Below are 20,803 nucleotides of genomic sequence, written 5' to 3' on the forward strand. Positions count from 1 at the left end.
TGTGGCACTTGGTTCATTCCAGGACAGTTCAAAGGTGGACACTTCAGGAAAGCTGGTATCTTCCATGTGGCACCCTAGCCTTCAGGTTCCTGTGCCATGGCTCTCAAAGCAGCTACTGCTATTTGTTTCAGTTTATTTTAAGGATTTGTGTAGTTCATAAGACTGTTCAGGGCCAAAGGCAATTTTGAAATCAAGTCTGTCAACTACAATAATATTTTTAGAAGAAAATGAATCCCGCTGTTCCTCTTTGCCACAAAGACAGTGCCCAGACACCGCAGGTTCTGTCTCACTTCCTAATGAACCATTCTGCGGCGGCAACGGGTCCAGCCTTTTGAAGAACATTGGGCGGTGCAGCCAGGATAACAAGGCTGCTGGTGAGGACAGCAAAACGCCTGAATCAAAAGCAGTTTCCTAATTTTGCTTTTAAATTTTTTATCTACCTGAGACACTGCACACTTTATGTGGGACATTAGAAACATCATCCGAAAGCCTTTGTTCTTCAAGAGCAGATGTGCTTAGCCTCAAATACATTGCCTTGTTAGACTCATGATGTGAAGCGGTTTGAAGCAAGGAGCTTCTTCTCTAAAGGAGCGCCTAATTCCACTGTGTGCCTAAAGGAGGGTTTTCATGTAGAGAACAGTCACCTTGGGATTCCACTTTCAGTGTCTTAACTTTTTATACTTTGACAGGTGTTTTTGTTCTTAATTGAATACTTGAGACTTATGTAGTTTTCTTTTTTAAGTTATGTGAAATACTTTGCTATGGGATATTTGGCAGAAGCAGTGGGCAACTCTAGCAATTGCTCAGTGGCACCTGTCGTCTTTGCATGTGTCTGGAATGCTCAGAACTAAGGCTGTCCCTTCATCTCCGCCTCCTCTTGGTGGAAAGGGACAGCTCCCTGGTCTCATTATTGGGGGTGTGGGGTCGCCTTATCGCCTCCCTCCTTATACCCTAAGCTTTCTACCCTGGTGCCATGGGGACTGGGACTGACAGAGAAGACTGACATGTACTCTGGGAATGGATGCCTACGACTGTAAAACCGCAGAGAGAAAAGAAATGTCCGTGTATTCTAAAGATGTGATTGTGACTAAAGACTCAGTAGATCTATGCAGGGCTGTTCCTCTGGCCTTTGGTATAGATGTTACTGTACGTAGATGTTACAGACTTGTACTAACACATCTATAATTTGGTATTTGTTAAACCTCATTTATAAAAGCTTTTAAAAAAAAGCCCAACTTAGCCTCTTTCTTTTCTTGCTTGCTCTTATGTTGGATTTACTCTTATTCCCAGCATTTTATTGAGGATGTACACTGAAAATGGACAGTCCCATCACTGCCCACCAGCGAAATCAGTGCCTGCATTGGAGGGATGTCTGTTCACTTCAGTGCAGACTGTGACCCCTTCTACTGATGAGTCCATGTGTGTCACAGTTCACACGTGGGAGAGCTGTGGGTGGAGCACAGTGACATTCCTTCCCTAAATTCAACTACCCCATTCATATTAAAAACAAACTTAGACAGTAACTTTGTACTTTTGCTTCTGTACTAGGATTAAAAAATGAAACAACTGCATTTCTTTCTGGACATTCTTGGACAAACACAGTGTTGTAAGTTTACCCAATAGTGTCAACAGAAGAGACTCAAGTTATCCCCCCACCACGGAAGCAGGGCTTTGCAGAGTGTCACACAAATCAGCACCAGTGCCCCTCTAGAGAAGGGACACAGAGCTGCTGCTTCATAAGCAGGAATGGTATGTATGTACTAAGAAGGATATCTGTTGTTAGGGGCAGACAGCTTCTGTATGGGAGTAAAGGCAGGTGGGCAGATGAACCAAGGCTTAAGGGCTAATGAAATCATTTTTTCCTAACAGGAAAGATTCGGTTTCATTCTTCTTAAATACTTTTTATGTACAATTGAAATGACTGTTGAATACTAGAAGGCTGTATTTATGCTTGACCTTTATTATTTCATTTTAGAAAGCTGTACACTTTTTAAAAAATCAGCAATTATAAATAATAGAAAAAATATTACAATCAAAATTTTGTCATTAGGTATGGGAAAATATGTACTATAAGGAATTCAAACAAGCTAATAGTAGAGGCTTCATTTATATAAAAGAAAGCTAAAGTTTTTAATTTGTGTTCTTAAAGACAAGATTATGGCTTATCAGAACGACTTAAGTCCATGATAGTCAAGTGATAAGACACTCTCAGATGGGACAAAGTTAAAATATTAAATAGCTAAATTTAGGATAAGAAAATCTAAATCTGGCATTTCTCTATTTTATAATTTTTTAACCACATTTGTCATAAGGAGAAATACGAAAGGTTAGTCAGCTAAACAAGTGACCAGTAAGCGCTGGAGAGCTCTGGTTTACATCATGAAGCGTCACTGGAGGTGTTTGGGAAGTCACCTCTGCCTCTCCACACGCAGCAGATGAGTGTTTCCTCTGGGGCTGCTGCCTTCCTGGACACTTGCTGGAATGCACTGTTTTAGTTGGCTGTTTTCAGGGGGGTCTTTCGAAGGGACCTCCTACTGGGGGCTGGGTTGTCTTTATTCTTGGCTGGAGACCTCACGTTCCACTGCTGAAGCTGCGGAGGCCTAGGGAAAGGAAAGGTACAACCATCTGCAACTAAAAGAAAAACCCCACACAAACGTCCACCTCAAGAGGAGCTCTGGTGTACTTACGGTTTATCAGGCAATGATAAACATAAAATGTCATTTCCTTGACTTTGAGCTTCAATTTTCTCTGAAAAGGAGTCAAACACAAACAAACTGAGTTTTCCCAGAACTTCAAAGGCAGTTAAGGTATCAGACGAGGGAAACAGAGAACTTGCCTTTTACTGATAAAGGAGTCCGTGGTGTCCCTATGTAACTGACCCCTGCTCCAAACGTGACATCATTGATGGTCTCTGGGTAAAGGGGAGACAACACTTAAGTCACAAGCTGGAGAGAGGCAGGTCAAGAGCTTCTGCGTTCGAATGCCTGATCAGTCTGGCCTCTGTCTGAGCCTTTCCCCGGACCGACAGTCTCTCCTGACTTCCTTCTCTGGCCACGGCCCTCAGGCTGCTCTGCTGGCTCCTGAGCGTCCACTGCTCATTGTCTCATTCTTCAATGACTGCCCTCAGCCATGAACCCCAGCCCCAGCTCAGACCTCCCTCACTGTCCCAGCTCCACACTTCTATTGCTCACCTGGACTCCCTGTAGGAACTTCACCAGCCCATCACCTCCACTCTTCCACACGTTTCTTCTATGTCCCTAGCCAATAAAGGGTCCGTCCGGGCCAGAGACACCAGGCATCATTAGCCACTCCTTCACGTGGACCAGTGACCAAGCCCTGTTACCTGTGCTCCCACCTCACCATCTCCCTCTCACCCTGATCTTTCCTGGTGCTTCCCCTCCTTCCAGTTCACCCTGAGTGGCAGGAGAGCACGGTGTTTGCAAACAGGCTCTGAAGCAGGCTGGGTCTTAATTCTTCTGAATTCTCTTTGTCTTCCTAGTTGTGTGAACTAGTCTAGGAACTTTACACGTCCTCGTCTCTATCTAAAGCAGGGATAAAGATGTACCCACTTCAGGGGAGTTGTCAGGATGAAATGAGATTACTTATGTAAAGGGCTTAACATAGTACCTGGTACAAGGTAAATGCTGAAGAAATGTTAGCAACTTCTAGAACGTATCAACTGTTTTCCTCTTCGCCAGTGTAGTAATGTTTAATTAAAGATCTGGTGAGGTTACTGCCCTGCTTAGGCACCTTGATGGCTCCGTGTTCCAAGGAAGCCCTAAAGTCCGCCCTCAGTCTGAGCTGGCCCTGGGCCACCTTTATGGACTCATTTGCTGCTCACACTCTGTGCTCCACCCGTGCTCACCACACCTGTGTCCGCACACACAACTCCTCTGCCCCCCACCCCATCTGACTACAACACACCACCTGCCTTTCTTTGAGACCCAGACAGTGCAGCCTTGCCCCAGGATTTGGCCCCTCCCCACCCCCATGGCCCTATACATTTTGCATAAGCTCCTATCAGCATACTGTTTCTCATACACTTGGAGCTTATGAGTACAGACTGTATCTCTCTAGCCTGTATTTTAAAACCCATCAGTGCAGTGCACTGCTTGCAGTGTACCTGACAGCTACTCAAGCTTCCTTAAGAGACAATGGTAGGGAGTTCTGTCTTCATCACTGCAATTATAATAGCTCAGTTCTGACTACTGTTTCTGTGAGGTCTCCCCTTGTGCTATCATTTGAAATTCCTCTTCCTTACATGCACTTTGCTTTTCCTGTTTGGAAACCTGTACGCATTCCAGGTAATGTCTCCCACCTTTACAAAAGCACCTATGTGGTGGCTCTTAGATCCCCAGAACACTGTGCTTAGAATCAGAGACAGAAGGTTGAATTACAGCAGTAAGAGGAACTTACTAAAACTCGCCACAGATTTTCACTGAAAATCCCAGCTCTGAATATTATTCATACAATTTTAGCAAAACCACTTTGTTGACGCTGGATGCCATCAATGTGCCACAACAGCTGAGCTGTGTAGCATGTTTCCTACTAGCTTTGAAGAGCTGAGACCACTTCCTGATAGTCCACCTCCACCTAAACTTAGAGTTATCAGAAGAATCTGTATTTAAAAACCACAGAGAAAACAGAACTGAGTGCTCTTAAGTTATCTAATAATTCTCCCAGGAAGGAGAGCTAATAGGAGACCCTTCAAGTATTTCTTCCTGGCTCAGCATAGACAGACAGACAGAAATCACCTCAACAGGAATATGACACTAAAGCCTCGAGAAAGAATAAATACTGATCTGGTGAAACCTGCATCTTGTTTTCAGTGCAGAGATGGTTCCACACATGCAAATCAGCAGCATGAACTCGCCACACCAGGTTTCACTGCTGAGGAACACACGCTGCTAGGAAGCCAACTGAAGATTGATTCCGGGGACTCAAGGGATGAGCAAAACTACCATGAGGAGTATCCCCCTGTGTCTGCAGCATACGGTACCACCAAACAGAAGGACATGGGATGCTGAGCCAGGAACACAGAACGTGCAGAAAACCTTTTTTTTTTTTTCTGAAAACCCTGACTTTTTTACATATATAACATTATACCTCTTTGATATACAGAACCCCAAATTACCCACTGCCTTTAATGACAAAAGCTGACATGACTGAGCTGTCATCTGAGAGGTGGGGTAAAAGTTCTGATCACCCATTAGCTTCCCTTAAAAGGGGGCCTGGATGAAAACTGTCAGTGGCCCATTAGATATTCTAAGAGATCGCAGCATCACAGGTAACAGAATCAACAAGGAAGTAGCCTGGACACAGGTGTTCAAAAGGGGTGAACTGATGCAGGTGTGGCTGAATGAGTGGCTTGCTACCTTGCTGCTACATGATCCTAAGAACATCCTAGTGCTATCTTGACATCAGGGCTGTGAGAGCAAGGCTGGAGAAGGACAAAGAAGCCGGCACCAGAGGCCCAAGCTCAACTCCCAGCTCTGCTCTCCAGCTAACTGCACAACAGACCTGACACCTGCTGTGTCCCAGGCACTGTGGCAGCCCTGGGGAGACAGGAGTAAAGAGCTCACACAGGGAGGGCAGGATGGGCGGTGAACGCAGAGGTGCGCTGGTGCTGCGCCGTGAAAGTCAAGAGTGCCATGGGAAGGGGGGCGTCCAGATGGGGACCCCTACTGTGAGGTGTGAATCGGAGGAGAGCATAGCTTGATGCAGGCCATCCCATGGGACTGGCACACAGCTGGGTGCAGACAGCAAGGGGCATGTGGGCACACACCAGGTAGGGCCTTGGAAACTATACTACAGATTTTGGACAGCAAGAATTTCTTATACTAACTCATAATAATTTCTCAAAATAATGGTTTTTGTGAGGTCAGAGACAATAAGAAGCTATAAAACAAAATAATGGAGAAAATATTCTACTCTCCTAACTCACCTCTCTTGAAATGAAAGGAAAAGAAGAGGACATTAGGAGAATCTACCCACGGGGAGACAGGAGAAGAGCAGGCTCTGGGCACAGCTGACAGGCAGTGCTCCACACACCATGACTCCCCGGCTTGGTCTGCTCTGCAGCAGGCTCCACAGCACACACAGCACCCGCTGGTGTGCACGGGTGACTGACTGCATCGAGCGCCTGTGCGCAGGCAGGGAGCGGGGAGGAGGGCCACCTCGAGGATGCGCTGCCTGGATGAGTTGCCTGCCCTGTCTATGCCTGAGCTCCATCATCTATCAGCTGAGGGTCCCTCAGGTCGCTGTGAGGCTTAACTGAGTTAATGCATGTAAAGACACTGGGAGAGTCCTGGACATTCTGTAAATGCTCAATTAACTGAGTGATCACAATCACTGTGAAACATTCAGTCTGCATAATGCACTAGCATGTTGTGGAGCATCAGGAGAGCCTTTATCCAACTGAAAGAACTATCTGGCAACAGAAGGCATTTTACTATGACCCTAGCAAACACATGATGACAGTAAGGCAGAACTTGAAGGAGCTAACTTTTTAAAATTAGTTACTTACTCTCAGGAGTGCTGATTGCTCGTTTAGTTACATGGTCAATAGCTCCATTAGACTCTTGTTCCAAGCTGTATGAAGATGCTAGGATAGAAGGGAAAAGTTTTATCTGTCCAAAAAAACCCCAAAACAGTATCAAAGAGCAAAATAGCAAATGAGAAAACATTTGCATGATACACGATAAAGTTAAAAATCCTCAGTGTTTAAAGTGTTTTCACACAGAGGCAATTCAGAAAGAAATACAAATAAATGATAAACATGAGAAAATATGTCTATTCTGAATAGGATTCAAAAGAAGGGACATTAGGACCGGCCCGGTGGCGCACTGCTACAGTGCGCCGCTTGGGAGCGCAGCGCTGCTCCCGCCGAGGGTTCGGATCCCACATACAGGCCAGCCGCTCACTGGCTGAGTGAGGTGCGGGAGCAACACCGAGGGTTGCGATCCCATTGCCGGTCCCGGTCCGGTACGGGCACGACACTGAGGGTTGCGATCCGTTGCCGGTCACGAAAAAAAGACAAAAAGGAAAAAAAAAAGAAGGAACATTAAAACTGCTATTTTTGTTCTAGAAAGCTCAAATTATAAAACCAGTGTTTCTAAGAAGGAAAATGGACATTCATGCACCACTGGCCAGAGTATAATGTGGCATGAATTAGAGGACAGTTTGACACTGTCAAAAGTTTTTAAAAATATTCATGGCCTTCTGTGACATTATTTATATCAAAAAATTGAAAAAGTCCTTCATCTCCAAGAACAGGGTAGTAAGTAAAACATTAGTTTTGGTACCTTCACAAGATGGAATGCTATAAAGCCACTGGGAGAAAAGTTTTGGAAAAAAAAGTTGATAGAAAAATTTCATTGTATATTATTTTAAGTGTGTGTAGGGAAGCAGGTTATAAAACAATGCACACTAAGACCACAAATAGAACAAAACATACGTATGTGTGAGAAGTATAAAGACTGGAGGAATAAACACCTCATTGCTCTGGGTGAATTTTGTATTTCAGTCTATTTTCCAAATCTTTAGTATAAATAAGCAGTAACTATTACCTATAATCCTAAATCCCCAATTAACATTACTTGTTTTAAAGATAAGAAAATAGAACACTTTTAAAAAGGAATGAGAAGTAGGCTTGTTTTTGTTTTTCTTAAGCCAGACAAATTTAGTAGTGGGGGGCTGTATACCAACTTTAGCGACACTAATGTTACTAAGTTCTGATAGCCCACTACCATCAGACCAGCCAGGCTTGTTCTGCTTTTTAATCAGCATGCTCCCACTTAAGGCTTACCATGATTGCATGTTTTTTCTGGGCTCCCAGACCTTAAGGAGAACGGCAGAACTCCTAAGCTCCCACTCCGACGCTTGCTATTTGACTCCACGGCTTTCTTGACAGACTTCAGGATTGCGATAGTACTCAGGGACATGGACCTGTGGAAGAGAACACGCCACAGACGCTGACTTCCTCAGTACCGACTGCTGTGAAGGCGACAGCGAGACAGAGACACTGCAATCACCACCCACTTCCTTTCAAACGCATCACTTGTCCACACTTGCTTCAAATCTCAGCAGGAAGAGTGTGGGGAGGTGGCTGTGCCAACCCAATGACAATGTTCCCACTTCTGCTGCCTGGCGGGGCCAGAGAAACAGCCTGCTCGGACTCTGTGGGCTCTCTACCTGGCTTTGGGCAGGAAGCTCTTCAGCAGCCCACTTTCAGGGACAGGAGGCAAAGTCAGGGTGTCACTAGTGCTGGACCCAGGTGTTGAGGGCTGGCTCACAGGGGACACAGCAAGATTTCCTTGGCCAGTAGGAGCTGGCATTTCTAAGCCTGAAGGAACCTGTTAGAGAAGATATATAAAGAGTATTTATCTTCCAATACTTCTTTTTTTAATGGAATCTGCACATGCTACGAGCAAGTCCATAAGTAATCTATTTTAAAACCATATCAGGCTTGGGAGAGTTTTCTCTTCAAAAACAGAATACTACTAGCAAACTACCAGACATAGGTGTCATGGCTTTAAAGAGGAAAAACAGTGAGTTAGTTTGCCCTTATCACTTTTTAATACAGTAGATTTGTCTGGATTCCTCGGCACCGAGAACATTGTGCTTGTGAACATGAGCAGCAGCTAATCCTGGAAGTGCCCCCAGAGGAAATGTGCTCTAAAGAGGGGCATGCTGGACACCCAGGGAGATCTAGGTACAGTTGTCCTTCGGTATCCATGGGGGATGGGTTCTAAGACCCTGGCACATACCAAACTGTGCAGATGTTCATGTCCCTGGCATAAAGTGGCATAGTATTTGTGTATAACCTATGCACATCCTCCTGTATACTTTAACTCATCTCTAGATTAATTATAATACCTAATACAATGTAAATGCTATGTAAATGGTCACTACAGTGTATTTTTTATTTATATTACTATTTTTTTTTTCCTGAATATTTTCAATCTGCAGTTGGTGGAATCCATAGATGTGGTGCCCTGTGAATATGCAGGTGTAAATGCTATGTAAATGGTCACTACAGTGTATTTTTTATTTATATTACTATTTTTTTTTCCTGAATATTTTCAATCTGCAGTTGGTGGAATCCATAGATGTGGTGCCCTGTGAATATGCAGGGACAACGGTATCTACGGCCACTAGAATCAAAGATCAAATAACCCTACTGCCAGCGTGCTTCCTGGGCACTCATGCTTTTCTCCCCACTATTAATGCCACCGCTTTCCAAGGCAAGTCTTGGGCACGGCTTGGGGAGAGGCCTTGCACTGTGGTGGTCTATCACACATAACAAGAGACAGGGCAGTAGCCAAAGGCCTCCCCTGACCAACCTCAGGTTCTATGTGGACTTTGAGAAACGCTGGAAGACTGACAGCAGAGAGTAGACTGGACAGTTGGGCCCCATCGGAGGTGGCCTCTCACCCACCTGTGCTGTGTGTGCCACAGCGACAGTGGTGGCTGTCCTGCCCACGTCTGCACGCTTCGCCAGCTCCTGCTCCTGGGCCAGCTGCTCGCTGTACTTCTTCATGTCATATTCAAGCTCTGATGCCAGTTGTCTGTCAACTGCAAAGAAATCCTTCACTTCATCTCGGTAATCCTGCATCACCTCCTAAAACAGACCGAGAAGTACCCTTTAAAGTTTTCTTAAATAAAGAAATAAGCTCTTCAACACAACTTGATACAGAGTAATAGGAACAGTACGATTTATTTTACGGAGAGCAGGCCATGTCTATTACATTAACAGATTACTTAACATAATGGTATATTCTGAGGAAACACCAACCACACTTATATTGAACACACAAGCAGATGGACATGATGTGAGATATTAATAGTTCTGATCTCTTAGGCAGCTTCCTGTCCATCTGCCTGTTAACGGCAATCCCCCAGGTTCCTGATGGGAGAAAGACAGGGTCCTGGCTCAGACAGGGCCTATGGAGCAGGTGCGGTCTCAGAGCTGGTCATCCGTCTGCATTGGCCTTCCCCGTTGGCTCTCAGAGGATTACAACTAAGGTCCTAATCCCATCTTCATTTCCTCTTCTGAAGATTTTTACAGAAAGTCTTATATCTGAGTAAGAACATTCTCATGTCTTAAAGGGGGCTGCTAAGGAAAAGGCCTCTTGGCTAAGAGAAAGGAACCTAACAGTATTACAGGGAGAAAAAGATATGTTACAGCTCCAACTAGGAGGGAAGGCCACAACAAAGAGAAGGAAATCCATCAACTCTCCCAGCTGCCACTAACAGTGGGCTTCCACAGGCCAAAGAAGAGTCACAGTAGTTACTGAAATAAAGCAACTCTGTGGCTGTCCTCTGGGTATGTGTTCAGAAACAGGAGAAAGACTTTTTCTTAAGTGTTTAAGTAGTCTGTTTAGCATCTAAGCTCTTTCCCCCCAAGGTTTAAAACAATTAGGGAAATAAAAATGTAAGAATAATTGAAAGTTCCCATTTTTTCCACATAACGAGCCTTACCTTTCCTACCTGAGCTTTCCTAGTATAAAATGCTATTTAAAAAATTATATTCAATATAATTTTGTTATAGCCTTTTTTGGAAAAGAAAAAATTTATAACATTTTTTTGAGGAGAAAAATGCACAATGTGAACAGAGAAATAATTCTGCTACATTAAAGGAAGAAAATGCTGCATTTATTTCTGAGTAAAAGATTTTCAAGGTTTGAGGCTTCACTCATTTAGGTCTACAGTACAAGTCAGCACATCCCAGCTTGGCTCAGACTGAGCCTTCTCCTGGCCCCCCTCTTCACAGTAGCAAATCAAGCCTGGTGACATTGGCCACCTCAGCGTGGTGGCCCCCCAAGGCAGCCACTACAGGGCAGTTATTTCCTGACCTTGTCAATCTGAGACAGCGTTAACAGTCAACACTCCCAAATTAAACACGATGACCAACTTCCACTTTACCCCTCACCAGGATAAACGAGGATGATGACTTCGTTCTTGACCCCAGTTGAGAAAGTCTCCAGAATGGAGTCTATTTCCATCGCGGGGACACAGTGAGTTGGCTCTACACAAACTCAGCCCTGTGAGGACAGAGGAGCGACTACAGTAGAACTTCCCACCTTCTCCACGGAAGCCTTAGGCCTGCATGGCAGGCGCATCTCATCATAAACCAACATCATAAAACAACAAACCATCTCATCATAAACCATAAGCAGTGTTGGGTTTGCAGTGTTTTGAGTTATCATTCCTGTCTGTCTGCGCTGCTGTAAGAGGCAGGGCATCCCAGGCAATGGACTGGGGGTGGCAACTGCAGAGCTGCCAGCCCATCACTTACCCTGAGATAGTTCATGAGTTCCCGCAATGCTGGGATCTTATTTTTCTCCAGCACAGCCTTCAGGGAGATGATAATTGGGATAATATTGTCTATGAAATTCCTCTTCTGAACCTGCAATGACACAAAGGCATGTTTTAGGTGTATAAACTTCTGAAAGACAGGGCTTTTCGTGTAGCCAGTCTAGCACACCATATATGTTGATTTTTTATTTTTTATTATGATATTGGGAATGTATGGGACCCACTGCTTTTCTCCTAGAGACTTTATATAAGCATCACCTCAAAACACTCATGCTTTGTAAAGCAGGATGGGGATAAATACTATTCTTATTTTCTAAATGAAAAAAGGAATTAAAAGTATGTCGAACAACTTGATAAAAAGCTCCCAGTCTCCACACAGACCCATCACAGACCCTTGATGCTCCACGTTCAGACCCTCCGTTCAACATCCCACACCCTCCCCTTTGCAATAAAAATGAGCTCACTCTGGCTCCCTACAGAGACACTCTGCATTCCTGCTGGTGACATGACAATGGTCTAAACAAGGCGAAGCATGGAGACAACTTCATTTCTCTTTCTCTTCTTGGGTATGTGACTTTGCACACATCTACAACAGTGCTACGTACGTGTGTATTACACAGCTTAACCAAGCCTTCATAATCTTTACCTTGAATGACCACTAACCACAAATATTTTGCAATAATTCCTTTAGAATTAAAAATAATTCCCTACAGTAGCCCATGTATACAAGATTTATCCTTCTGAACCTGAAAAGTACTCTTTTTTCTTCTCATTTAAAGTCACTACTATATGTTTCTTTCTTGTAAACAGTCATTTCTAAAAAGTCTTATCAGAGTTCCTGAAACAGGGGGGTAACAGGTAGAGAAATAAGCAATTTAATAAATACAAACCTGAGCAGATTGTAAATTCAGGGATTTTTTTAAAAGTGGCTTAAATGCATTCACTCTAAAAGTATTGTCAAGCACCTTCTCTGTTGGAGACACAAAGCTAAATTCTGGGGATACAGAAATGACACCAAGAACCCCTGCCCTAAGGCTGCTCCTAATCTAGCATGTGTCAGGCACCATGAGGAGACAAGTGGCAGAGCATTAAAGGACGTGTACATGGAGGAGGAGTGCCCAGGAAGGGAGGGGAGACAGGAATGTATATCAGAGAAGTCCTTTTTGAAAAGAGGACACTTAGGATGAGTGGAGATTAGATGGGGCAGGGAGGACAGGGTGGAGAGGGCACTGCAGACGGAACAACCATTGTCGAGGTGGGGCAGGGGTGGCACACACTAAGAGCTCTGGACACCTTGAAGAAGAATTGGGGTCTTATTCAGAAGATAATGGGAAGTCACCAATGTAGTTGTTACAGATATCATTAGTGAAATATAACTTATATTCAACAAATTCACCCATTTTTTTTTTTTCCTTTTTGTCTTTTTTTCGTGACTGGTAACGGGATCGCAACCCTCAGTGTCGCACCCGTACCACGACCGGCAATGGGATCGCAACCTTCGGTGTCGCGCCCGCACCGCGCTCAACCAGTGAGCAGACGGGTCTCTATATGGGATCCAAACCCTCGGCGGGAGCGCCGCCGCACTCCCAAGCGCTGCACTCTACCGAGTGTGCCACCGGGCCGGCCCCAACAAATTCACCCATTTTAAGGGAACAGTTCCAGTTTTGACAAAATTATGTACTGAGGAACCAACACTACAAAATCACCCACAATCCATTAACCCAAAAAGTCCCTTGCTGCACCCTGCAGTCAACCTGCCTCTAAGCAGGAGAATAAAATGATCAAATTTGTACTTAAGACTGCTCTGGTGGCAAGATGTTGTATGGTCCATAAGAGAAAGGGACTAGAGACAGAAAGGGTGCCTGGGAAGCTACTGAAAACAACACAGGCTTAAATAGACGTGTGGAAACGTAAAGGGAAGATGGATCTGTGAGACAAAATGGGCAGGATCTTGGGGCAACTGGATGTGATCAAAGTCTATTTCCTTGGGGTTAAAAGCCTTCAGGGGTGACTTGGGAAATACAAATTGGCAATCTAAACTAAGCACAAGAACTGTGGGCCTGACAAGGACTATGGCAACTAACTTTTCCCCAAAGTCATTCAAATGCAAACTCTACACTCACTGTCCAAACAAAGCACATGCCTGGCATGTCAGACTCCCATCTGCAATAGCACTGGGTTCCCTTTGCACAACTTGAGACTATGGAGGAAGAGACGAACAGCAGAAAAGAGAAATGATTAACTCAGTTTGTCAGAGTAAGTTTGAGACACCTGTGGCACATCCAGGCAGGTAAGTTCAGGCTCACAGAGAAGTCAGTGCTGGGAGCAGATTTGAGGCAAGAGTTAACGCCACAAAATCAGGATTTCAGGCACACCTCCAACACTTCAGGGCAGGCAGGAGGCACAGGGATAAACAGGCCTGTTTAGGGAAGAGCAGCACACTCACCTGCGAGATGAGCTTCTTCTGGGCTTCCTGCATGACAACATTTGCCAAGGCCATGTCATCTTCCTCTACGAGGACGTCCTTATCTGGTTTAGATCTCATTGCCAAAAGCTTGATCTCCTTTGAGCTGAGGACCTCAAATGTATCTGAGAGTAGCTCACTGGCGTCCACGTCCAGGGGTAGGATGCCATCAGCGAAGCATGCTAAGAGAAAGCACAGATCAGCTTCTGAGAAACACGCCAGCCCCAGAGGGGAAATGTAATTCACAGAACTGGGGGACGTCTGGGGTAGTGAGGGGTGCCTGCAATGGGGTATGCATGGTACACAGCCGATGCCAAAGAAGGACAAAAAGGGATCTTCCTGCAGTACCAAACATAACAGGCCTACCCAAAATACTAAGGCAGATTTTGGAAGTGATATTGAATCGCTGTTCATCTGTGAAGTGCTCTAGAAGAAACTTGTAGATTTTCATTCGTCTCTCTTTGTTTGTCTTTCCTTTCAGTGAAAATAGCCGCTTCTCTCTGTGGCAGAACAGGGCAATTTTACCAAATAATGTGGGCATGGGTGACAAGAATTTAACACAGCATTTTAACAGCATCCTACAAGCTCATGTCAAAGGCTCAAGTGCACCGCTGAGACTCTGGTGTTCATCACAGGCACTTCTCTTAGGAATCTAGTCTCACAGCTGGATTTTCTCATGTTGTCCTGCCAAGGAAAGTAACCACCACCACAATAAATACCTGGATCAGGGTCTGCGTCCGACCACAGCATACAAAACAGCCAAACCTCTCCCAAGGCTACCCCAGCTCTTAACCGAAAGACAAGGAGACCACCGCAGCTGCTTCACTGACCTCTCTGACTGGGGGAACTTGTTATACTTCTCATGCTTCTCGTAGTTATTGAAGTGGAAAATGCACTCAATAAAGTGCTGGAAGAACATGGCAGGGTTCCTCTTCAGTAACAGGTGAGCCAGGCAAAACTCCCCAAAGCTGCAAAGAAGGGAGAAACAAAAGGAGAGAGCCATTTGCTACTTGCAGGCAGCCTGCATAAATACACCAAGAACCCAGTAAAATAAACAAGAGCATGGGGTTCTAAATCTATCCCAAAAAAGAGCTTTGTGAGATCAAAAGCAAGAGAGAAATTCAGCTCATCCTGTCTGCCCCTGCTCCACAGCTCCCTTGTGAGCCCAAGGTCGCTGTGAAGGCTTTCTGTACCAGCTTCCTTTCAAAACTCCCACAAGGTGGTGTTATCTAGCTGCACTTTAAATGGGGAGAGCAACCAAGCTACCCAAACTGCTTCTTCAAACAGGGATCGGTCATCCTCAAGGCTGATGCAATGACAATGGTCTTTTGAAAATAAACACCTGGCCTTCATCCCCCAACTTCAGGTTTGTTGCCCACCATAATGAATAGGAAACTAACTGTAGTAGCTGGAACTTTTTTCAAGAACAGGTACTAATGACAAGAGCTTCATAGTTTGGGTCAGTAGAGCAAGTGCCCTCCATAGACTGAATGACTTTCACTGACCTTTGGAATCACCAACAGACCTGGAAGAGGCTTCCAACATACCTGTACAATGCTACACATGGAACAGACACCAGCAGGACCACACAAAATGAGGGGCAAAATTCCAATGATTTCCAAAGCCAAATGTAAACGGACAAAAGCCAAACTGTTCCACCACAGGCTACTTGATAGTTTCTGTTTGTCATGACAGGAGGTGAAAAATTTCAAGGCATTGGTTTTTGCTTCAGGGTCAATCTAAGGTGGTGCAAAACGGACAAAAGCCAAACTGTTCCACCACAGGCTACTTGATAGTTTCTGTTTGTCATGACAGTAGGTGAAAAATTTCAAGGCATTGGTTTTTGCTTCGGGGTCAATCTAAGGTGGTGCAGGATAGTTTCTGTTTGTCATGACAGGAGGTGAAAAATTTCAAGGCATTGGTTTTTGCTTCAGGGTCAATCTAAGGTGGTGCAAGACTCACTGTGGTTCATTCACACTATTGAAACCAATGTTTTAATTTCATTTCAGGGCTCAAATGCAATTTCCGCCCACACAGGAGCACCTGTCAGCTCTCCACTCCAGAGGAGCAGAGACAAGGACAATCCAAACAGTTTACACTTGGCTTTGGAATGCAAGACTGCTTCACAGGAGATCTACCTTCCCCTAATGGCATTCCTTAGGCTAATATTAAAATCAGTTTGTATTCACAGCACACACACCAATTAAAGTCAGAGAAGGTAGTTCAGAAATCATGATGGAAGTAAGCCTAGGTAAAAATTCTGCTGCAAATAATCACACTTTGACTATTCACCTAGGAAATAAGGGAGCAGCCTGACTTACAAAGATGGAAGACAAAACAAATAAAACTCTATATAATAAAAACAATTCCCTGAGGAGAAGTGCAATTGAAGCCAGCTGAAGTACCTGTTTGATCTAAGAGTAGTCAGTATATTCCATACGAACTGTGTTGTTTAGTAACCCACGTATAAAGGGCATCAGATGAAGTTCTTTCTAAACAAGGGTTACTTCAATAAACTGTCTGTGACAAGAAGGGAGAAAACCACTAACTAAACAAAAAAAAATTCCCCAAAGAAGCAAACAAGAATTTATTTTCTGTGGTATTTTATTATAGTTAACCCGACATGGCACAGAAGTTTTCACATCTATTTGAATTTTCTCCTCAGATTTGAAGTTATATATATGGAAATGTAAAACCAGATAGAATCCAGTAATCCTTCTGCAAAAAGAGGGACTGCTTTGAGCTTTGACTTGATGTCAACTGCTAATCTACTCAGAGTTTAGGTCAAGAACCCATCCATACAGCAGAGTTAACAAATGGGCAAGATACTGTAGTCTATTCCCTCATGAAAAACTGGCTTAACCAACTATACAAACAAATCCAGTAAGAACAGAGACCATGCCAAGATTCACATGCTCAGGCTGGAAGCAGAGTCACAGAGCTTCCTATCATGAGAAGCCAGAAACCTCAATCAATGCATGACATCCAGGACTAATTTTGCTGCTGCCTTCACTGGGACTTTATTAGAAAGGCAAGCTTCAGCCTTGTTTGGATTAAGAGTCACAGATCCTAGGAGCTTGATAAACTGCAGAAGAGGGACTATTTTGTTTTTTGTTTGCTGAAAAGTCGGAAAAGATTAACATTGCAAGTGATGCTTCCTAGAACATTCCTTTGGACTAACAGAGGGCGGCACTTTCCAGGCACTTAGGTTAGAAAATGTCCATGGCTCTGAAGACCTCTTAGTAAGTGAAGAACTCCCTTTCCCAGCCTCTCCTCATCCCTCAGGACAATTGTGAGGAACAAACACCACCAAATCAGGAATACCGTCTGGAGATCGGACACAGTATAAATTGTATTATATGGAAAACAAAGGGAAGACCAGCTACATCTGGGTAATAATAACCCATAAAGGGTTATAGCAGTATATTGTATTATATGGAAAACAAAGGGAAGACCAGCTACATCTGGGTAATAATAACCCATAAAGGGGAACTATTACTCTCTCACTAAGATGGAAAACCAGGATTCAGACAGCCCAGTGATGCCACAGGGTAGAGCAGTCTGTTCACTTCCATTTTTGGCGTTACTAGGAAACATAAAAATCTGATTACTTTCAGATTTCTTCCCAAGCCAAATGCCATTCTGGAGCAAATATCTGCTAAATCAAGGCCGCTGTTAATGGACTTATGTTCCCAGTATGGCCCACAACATGTGCCTACCTCAGGTTACAACTGGGGGGCTCAGATCCATCTCTACCAGATTTCTACTGGAAATGTGAGCAAGTGATTTCCCACACCCTTCTTGTCCTTGGCTGCCACCCTAAATCCAAGCCCCTCTTGTTCTCCAGGCCCTCCTCATCTCTGTCTCATCCCCAGACAGCTCTATTTCTTTTCTCCTGATCTAACTTCCCATGAAGCCTTTCTCTGGCTTTGAATCCTTCTACTGTGCACTCAGGTTCCTTGATGAATCAAGCCCTACCCCTATAACTGAACCTCAGGGCACTCNTGTATTATATGGAAAACAAAGGGAAGACCAGCTACATCTGGGTAATAATAACCCATAAAGGGTTATAGCAGTATATACTATTACTCTCTCACTAAGATGGAAAACCAGGATTCAGACAGCCCAGTGATGCCACAGGGTAGAGCAGTCTGTTCACTTCCATTTTTGGCGTTACTAGGAAACATAAAAATCTGATTACTTTCAGATTTCTTCCCAAGCCAAATGCCATTCTGGAGCAAATATCTGCTAAATCAAGGCCGCTGTTAATGGACTTATGTTCCCAGTATGGCCCACAACATGTGCCTACCTCAGGTTACAACTGGGGGGCTCAGATCCATCTCTACCAGATTTCTACTGGAAATGTGAGCAAGTGATTTCCCACACCCTTCTTGTCCTTGGCTGCCACCCTAAATCCAAGCCCCTCTTGTTCTCCAGGCCCTCCTCATCTCTGTCTCATCCCCAGACAGCTCTATTTCTTTTCTCCTGATCTAACTTCCCATGAAGCCTTTCTCTGGCTTTGAATCCTTCTACTGTGCACTCAGGTTCCTTGATGAATCAAGCCCTACCCCTATAACTGAACCTCAGGGCACTCTCTACACTTCCTCTTAATAAATGAGAGCTCTCCTCCAGGGACACCGTGTCTCTCACAGCCTCTCATAGAGAGGGTAGTTCATCTCTCACATCCCACAGGAAGGAGGTGAGGACCACATTTCCCAGCCCCCTAATATTTTCATTCATTTGCCAGATGTTCACTGAGTGTCTGCTTGGTTTCGTGCTCTCTTTCAGATGTGGGGTTATAGCAGTAAACAAAACAAAACCCCTGCCCCTCAAGGCATGTATTGTGGTGAGTGGGCAGACAGGACACAGTGCGCTACCACAAGTGCTCTGAAGAAAAAGAAAGCTGGGGAGGGTATGGGTAAGGCGGGAGTGTGAGGTGGCCCCTGGGGAAAACGCACACACACTGCCTCTCCACCTGGCCCAGCTGTGAACACTCAGCCTTTCCTGCTGGCACTCCCGCCATCTGCCTGTCGTGCTCTCTGCTACCTGGCATCTGGTTCTGAGTTTTCCCCTTCACTCCAAATCCTCACGTGACTCAGAGTGTCATCAGTGTCCACACAGATGAGCTCATGTGACACCCTTTCTATGTTCCTGACTTCACTGACTCCAGGGACTCTCACCTCTGCACTCCATGTCACCACACTGGACACCAAATAATCCACTTCCTGACCAGCTGCCTGCCTTCCCAGCTGTCGCCCTCTTCCCCATTCTGCTTGTTCCACACCCTCACTAAGCCCTCTAGACAGCCGAGCACCTCCTTCTCTCCCAAACCTATCCATCTTTGTCTTTCCCTCCTTTCTATCTCGATAGTCCATTATTTCAGTTGTTTTCTTGCCTTGAACCTCTCTGGCCCTGGCCTCTTGCACTTTTGCAGTGCTCGCCTAGTTAAACAAAAAGAAGCCACTTGTTACTTGGCTAGCACCCTGTGACTATCACGCTACAAGGCCACCACCTAGTGGGTAGAGGGGAAAATATCTTATAAAATTGTGTAGTCCCCAAACTTTGGGTTTCTATGACCAATTAAAAATGTCATACAAATTTGCTCATGCCAGAATCTTAAGGAAATCCAGCTAGTCCAAAGATAAATTCAACATCTGCTAGTATAGTCTCTTTGTAAGATCTGCATTAGCAGATATATACAGAAACATTAATATATTTAATGTAAGCAGACAGGCCTGGCCTTTGGCCTAAAAATTGGGGAACAGACTAAAAAATTACAATTAGCAAATGTAGTCATCAGCTTTTTGAAGCTGAAAACCACGATCCACATCTGAACCATAGTTTAAACAAACTCAGAATGCAGCAGAGATAAAAATGGAAAGATTTAAGGGGTAGTATTAAAATGCTGGAAGAGGTACTGATGATCTCACTACAGGGTAAAGTATCTCTCCATCTGTCCTTCTGATTTCTTTTGACCGATGCTCTGACCACCTGTAGTTCTGCATTTATTTTACACACTGGTCAATGCTCTTTTTAACTTACATGTATAAGAGCTAAAAGTGGGGAAAAATGAGAAAATGCAGGTTAAATAACCAATCTTACCTCCCAGGCCCATCATCTGAAAGCATTCCAAGTACTTCTAATTATGCCTGCTTGTAGCTACCCATTGAATAAAGAGAGCTGTGAGGATCAGTATTACAGACGCATTATAAAGGCAAGAGGATGGTACACAGCTACCTTGGTCCCTTTTCCATTTATACAACGAAGAAAAAAAAAAGTGATAGCCTTAGCTTTTTGCTTCTGGCTCTAGACAGTATTGATTAGAACATTAACTTCCTACCAATTTGTTTTGTCAAATGTTCCTCCTTGGAAAATTACACCCAAAGCAAAGTAAGCAAAAATTTCTTACATGGAACTCAAGACTAAATTGTTAGTGACCATATTTAGAATCAGAAGGACCCTTTATTATGAGCTATTTATAGTTAATGAACTCCATAAAGACCTTTTCCTGCTGTGGTGGCTTTTGCAGTGGCATTCATCCTTCTATTTTCTAACTGCACACTTGCTTCAAAAAGAATTATTCATACAACATAATCTAGAGTAGCAAATTCTATCAGACTATTTCTCAATCCTTTGAAAATAAATCTTTTAACAAATGACACAGGAATAAGAATTAACATTTGGCAAAGTAACTGCCTCTCTTCCAATTCTCAAGAAACACCCATTTCCAAGGAGTCTTATAATTTGGTATACCCTATTTCACACTGAAATTGTACCTTAATTCCTAGAATTTCTTCCTTACAATTTCTGCACTTAGAAGAAAGTCAACTCTTTATCAAAACTAACATATTTTGGTCTAGAAATAATAAAGTCGACAGTTAATGGCTATTATTCTATACAATATAATACAACAAAGGCATCTTCTGGTCTTCATCACTCCTACAGTAAGAGCAAACAATGTCAGCATATGTAGTTAACACTGAGGTTATTTAATGATGAATCTGAACAGGATTTTTTTTT

General features: G+C 44.0%; 1 protein-coding gene across 1 annotated transcript in view; it reads right to left on the reverse strand.

The window, feature by feature from the left end:
- Positions 1 to 1,964: 1,964 nt before the first annotated feature.
- Positions 1,965 to 20,803, reverse strand: part of NCAPD3 (non-SMC condensin II complex, subunit D3) — a 75,474-nt gene continuing 56,635 nt past the window's right edge. Inside the window, exons 26-36 of the mRNA XM_008567131.1 lie at positions 14,614 to 14,751; positions 14,150 to 14,283; positions 13,766 to 13,965; positions 11,300 to 11,410; positions 9,440 to 9,622; positions 8,194 to 8,354; positions 7,808 to 7,947; positions 6,527 to 6,604; positions 2,837 to 2,911; positions 2,688 to 2,748; positions 1,965 to 2,600 (exon numbers count right to left, since the gene is read on the reverse strand). Of these exons, the coding sequence (XP_008565353.1) occupies positions 2,492 to 2,600; positions 2,688 to 2,748; positions 2,837 to 2,911; positions 6,527 to 6,604; positions 7,808 to 7,947; positions 8,194 to 8,354; positions 9,440 to 9,622; positions 11,300 to 11,410; positions 13,766 to 13,965; positions 14,150 to 14,283; positions 14,614 to 14,751 (1,390 nt within the window). The 3' untranslated portion in view covers positions 1,965 to 2,491. The remainder of the gene's footprint in view (positions 2,601 to 2,687; positions 2,749 to 2,836; positions 2,912 to 6,526; positions 6,605 to 7,807; positions 7,948 to 8,193; positions 8,355 to 9,439; positions 9,623 to 11,299; positions 11,411 to 13,765; positions 13,966 to 14,149; positions 14,284 to 14,613; positions 14,752 to 20,803) is intronic.

The sequence above is a fragment of the Galeopterus variegatus genome, unplaced genomic scaffold, assembly GCF_000696425.1.
Source record: "Galeopterus variegatus unplaced genomic scaffold, G_variegatus-3.0.2 Scaffold295, whole genome shotgun sequence".
In the NCBI taxonomy this organism is placed as follows: domain Eukaryota; kingdom Metazoa; phylum Chordata; class Mammalia; order Dermoptera; family Cynocephalidae; genus Galeopterus; species Galeopterus variegatus.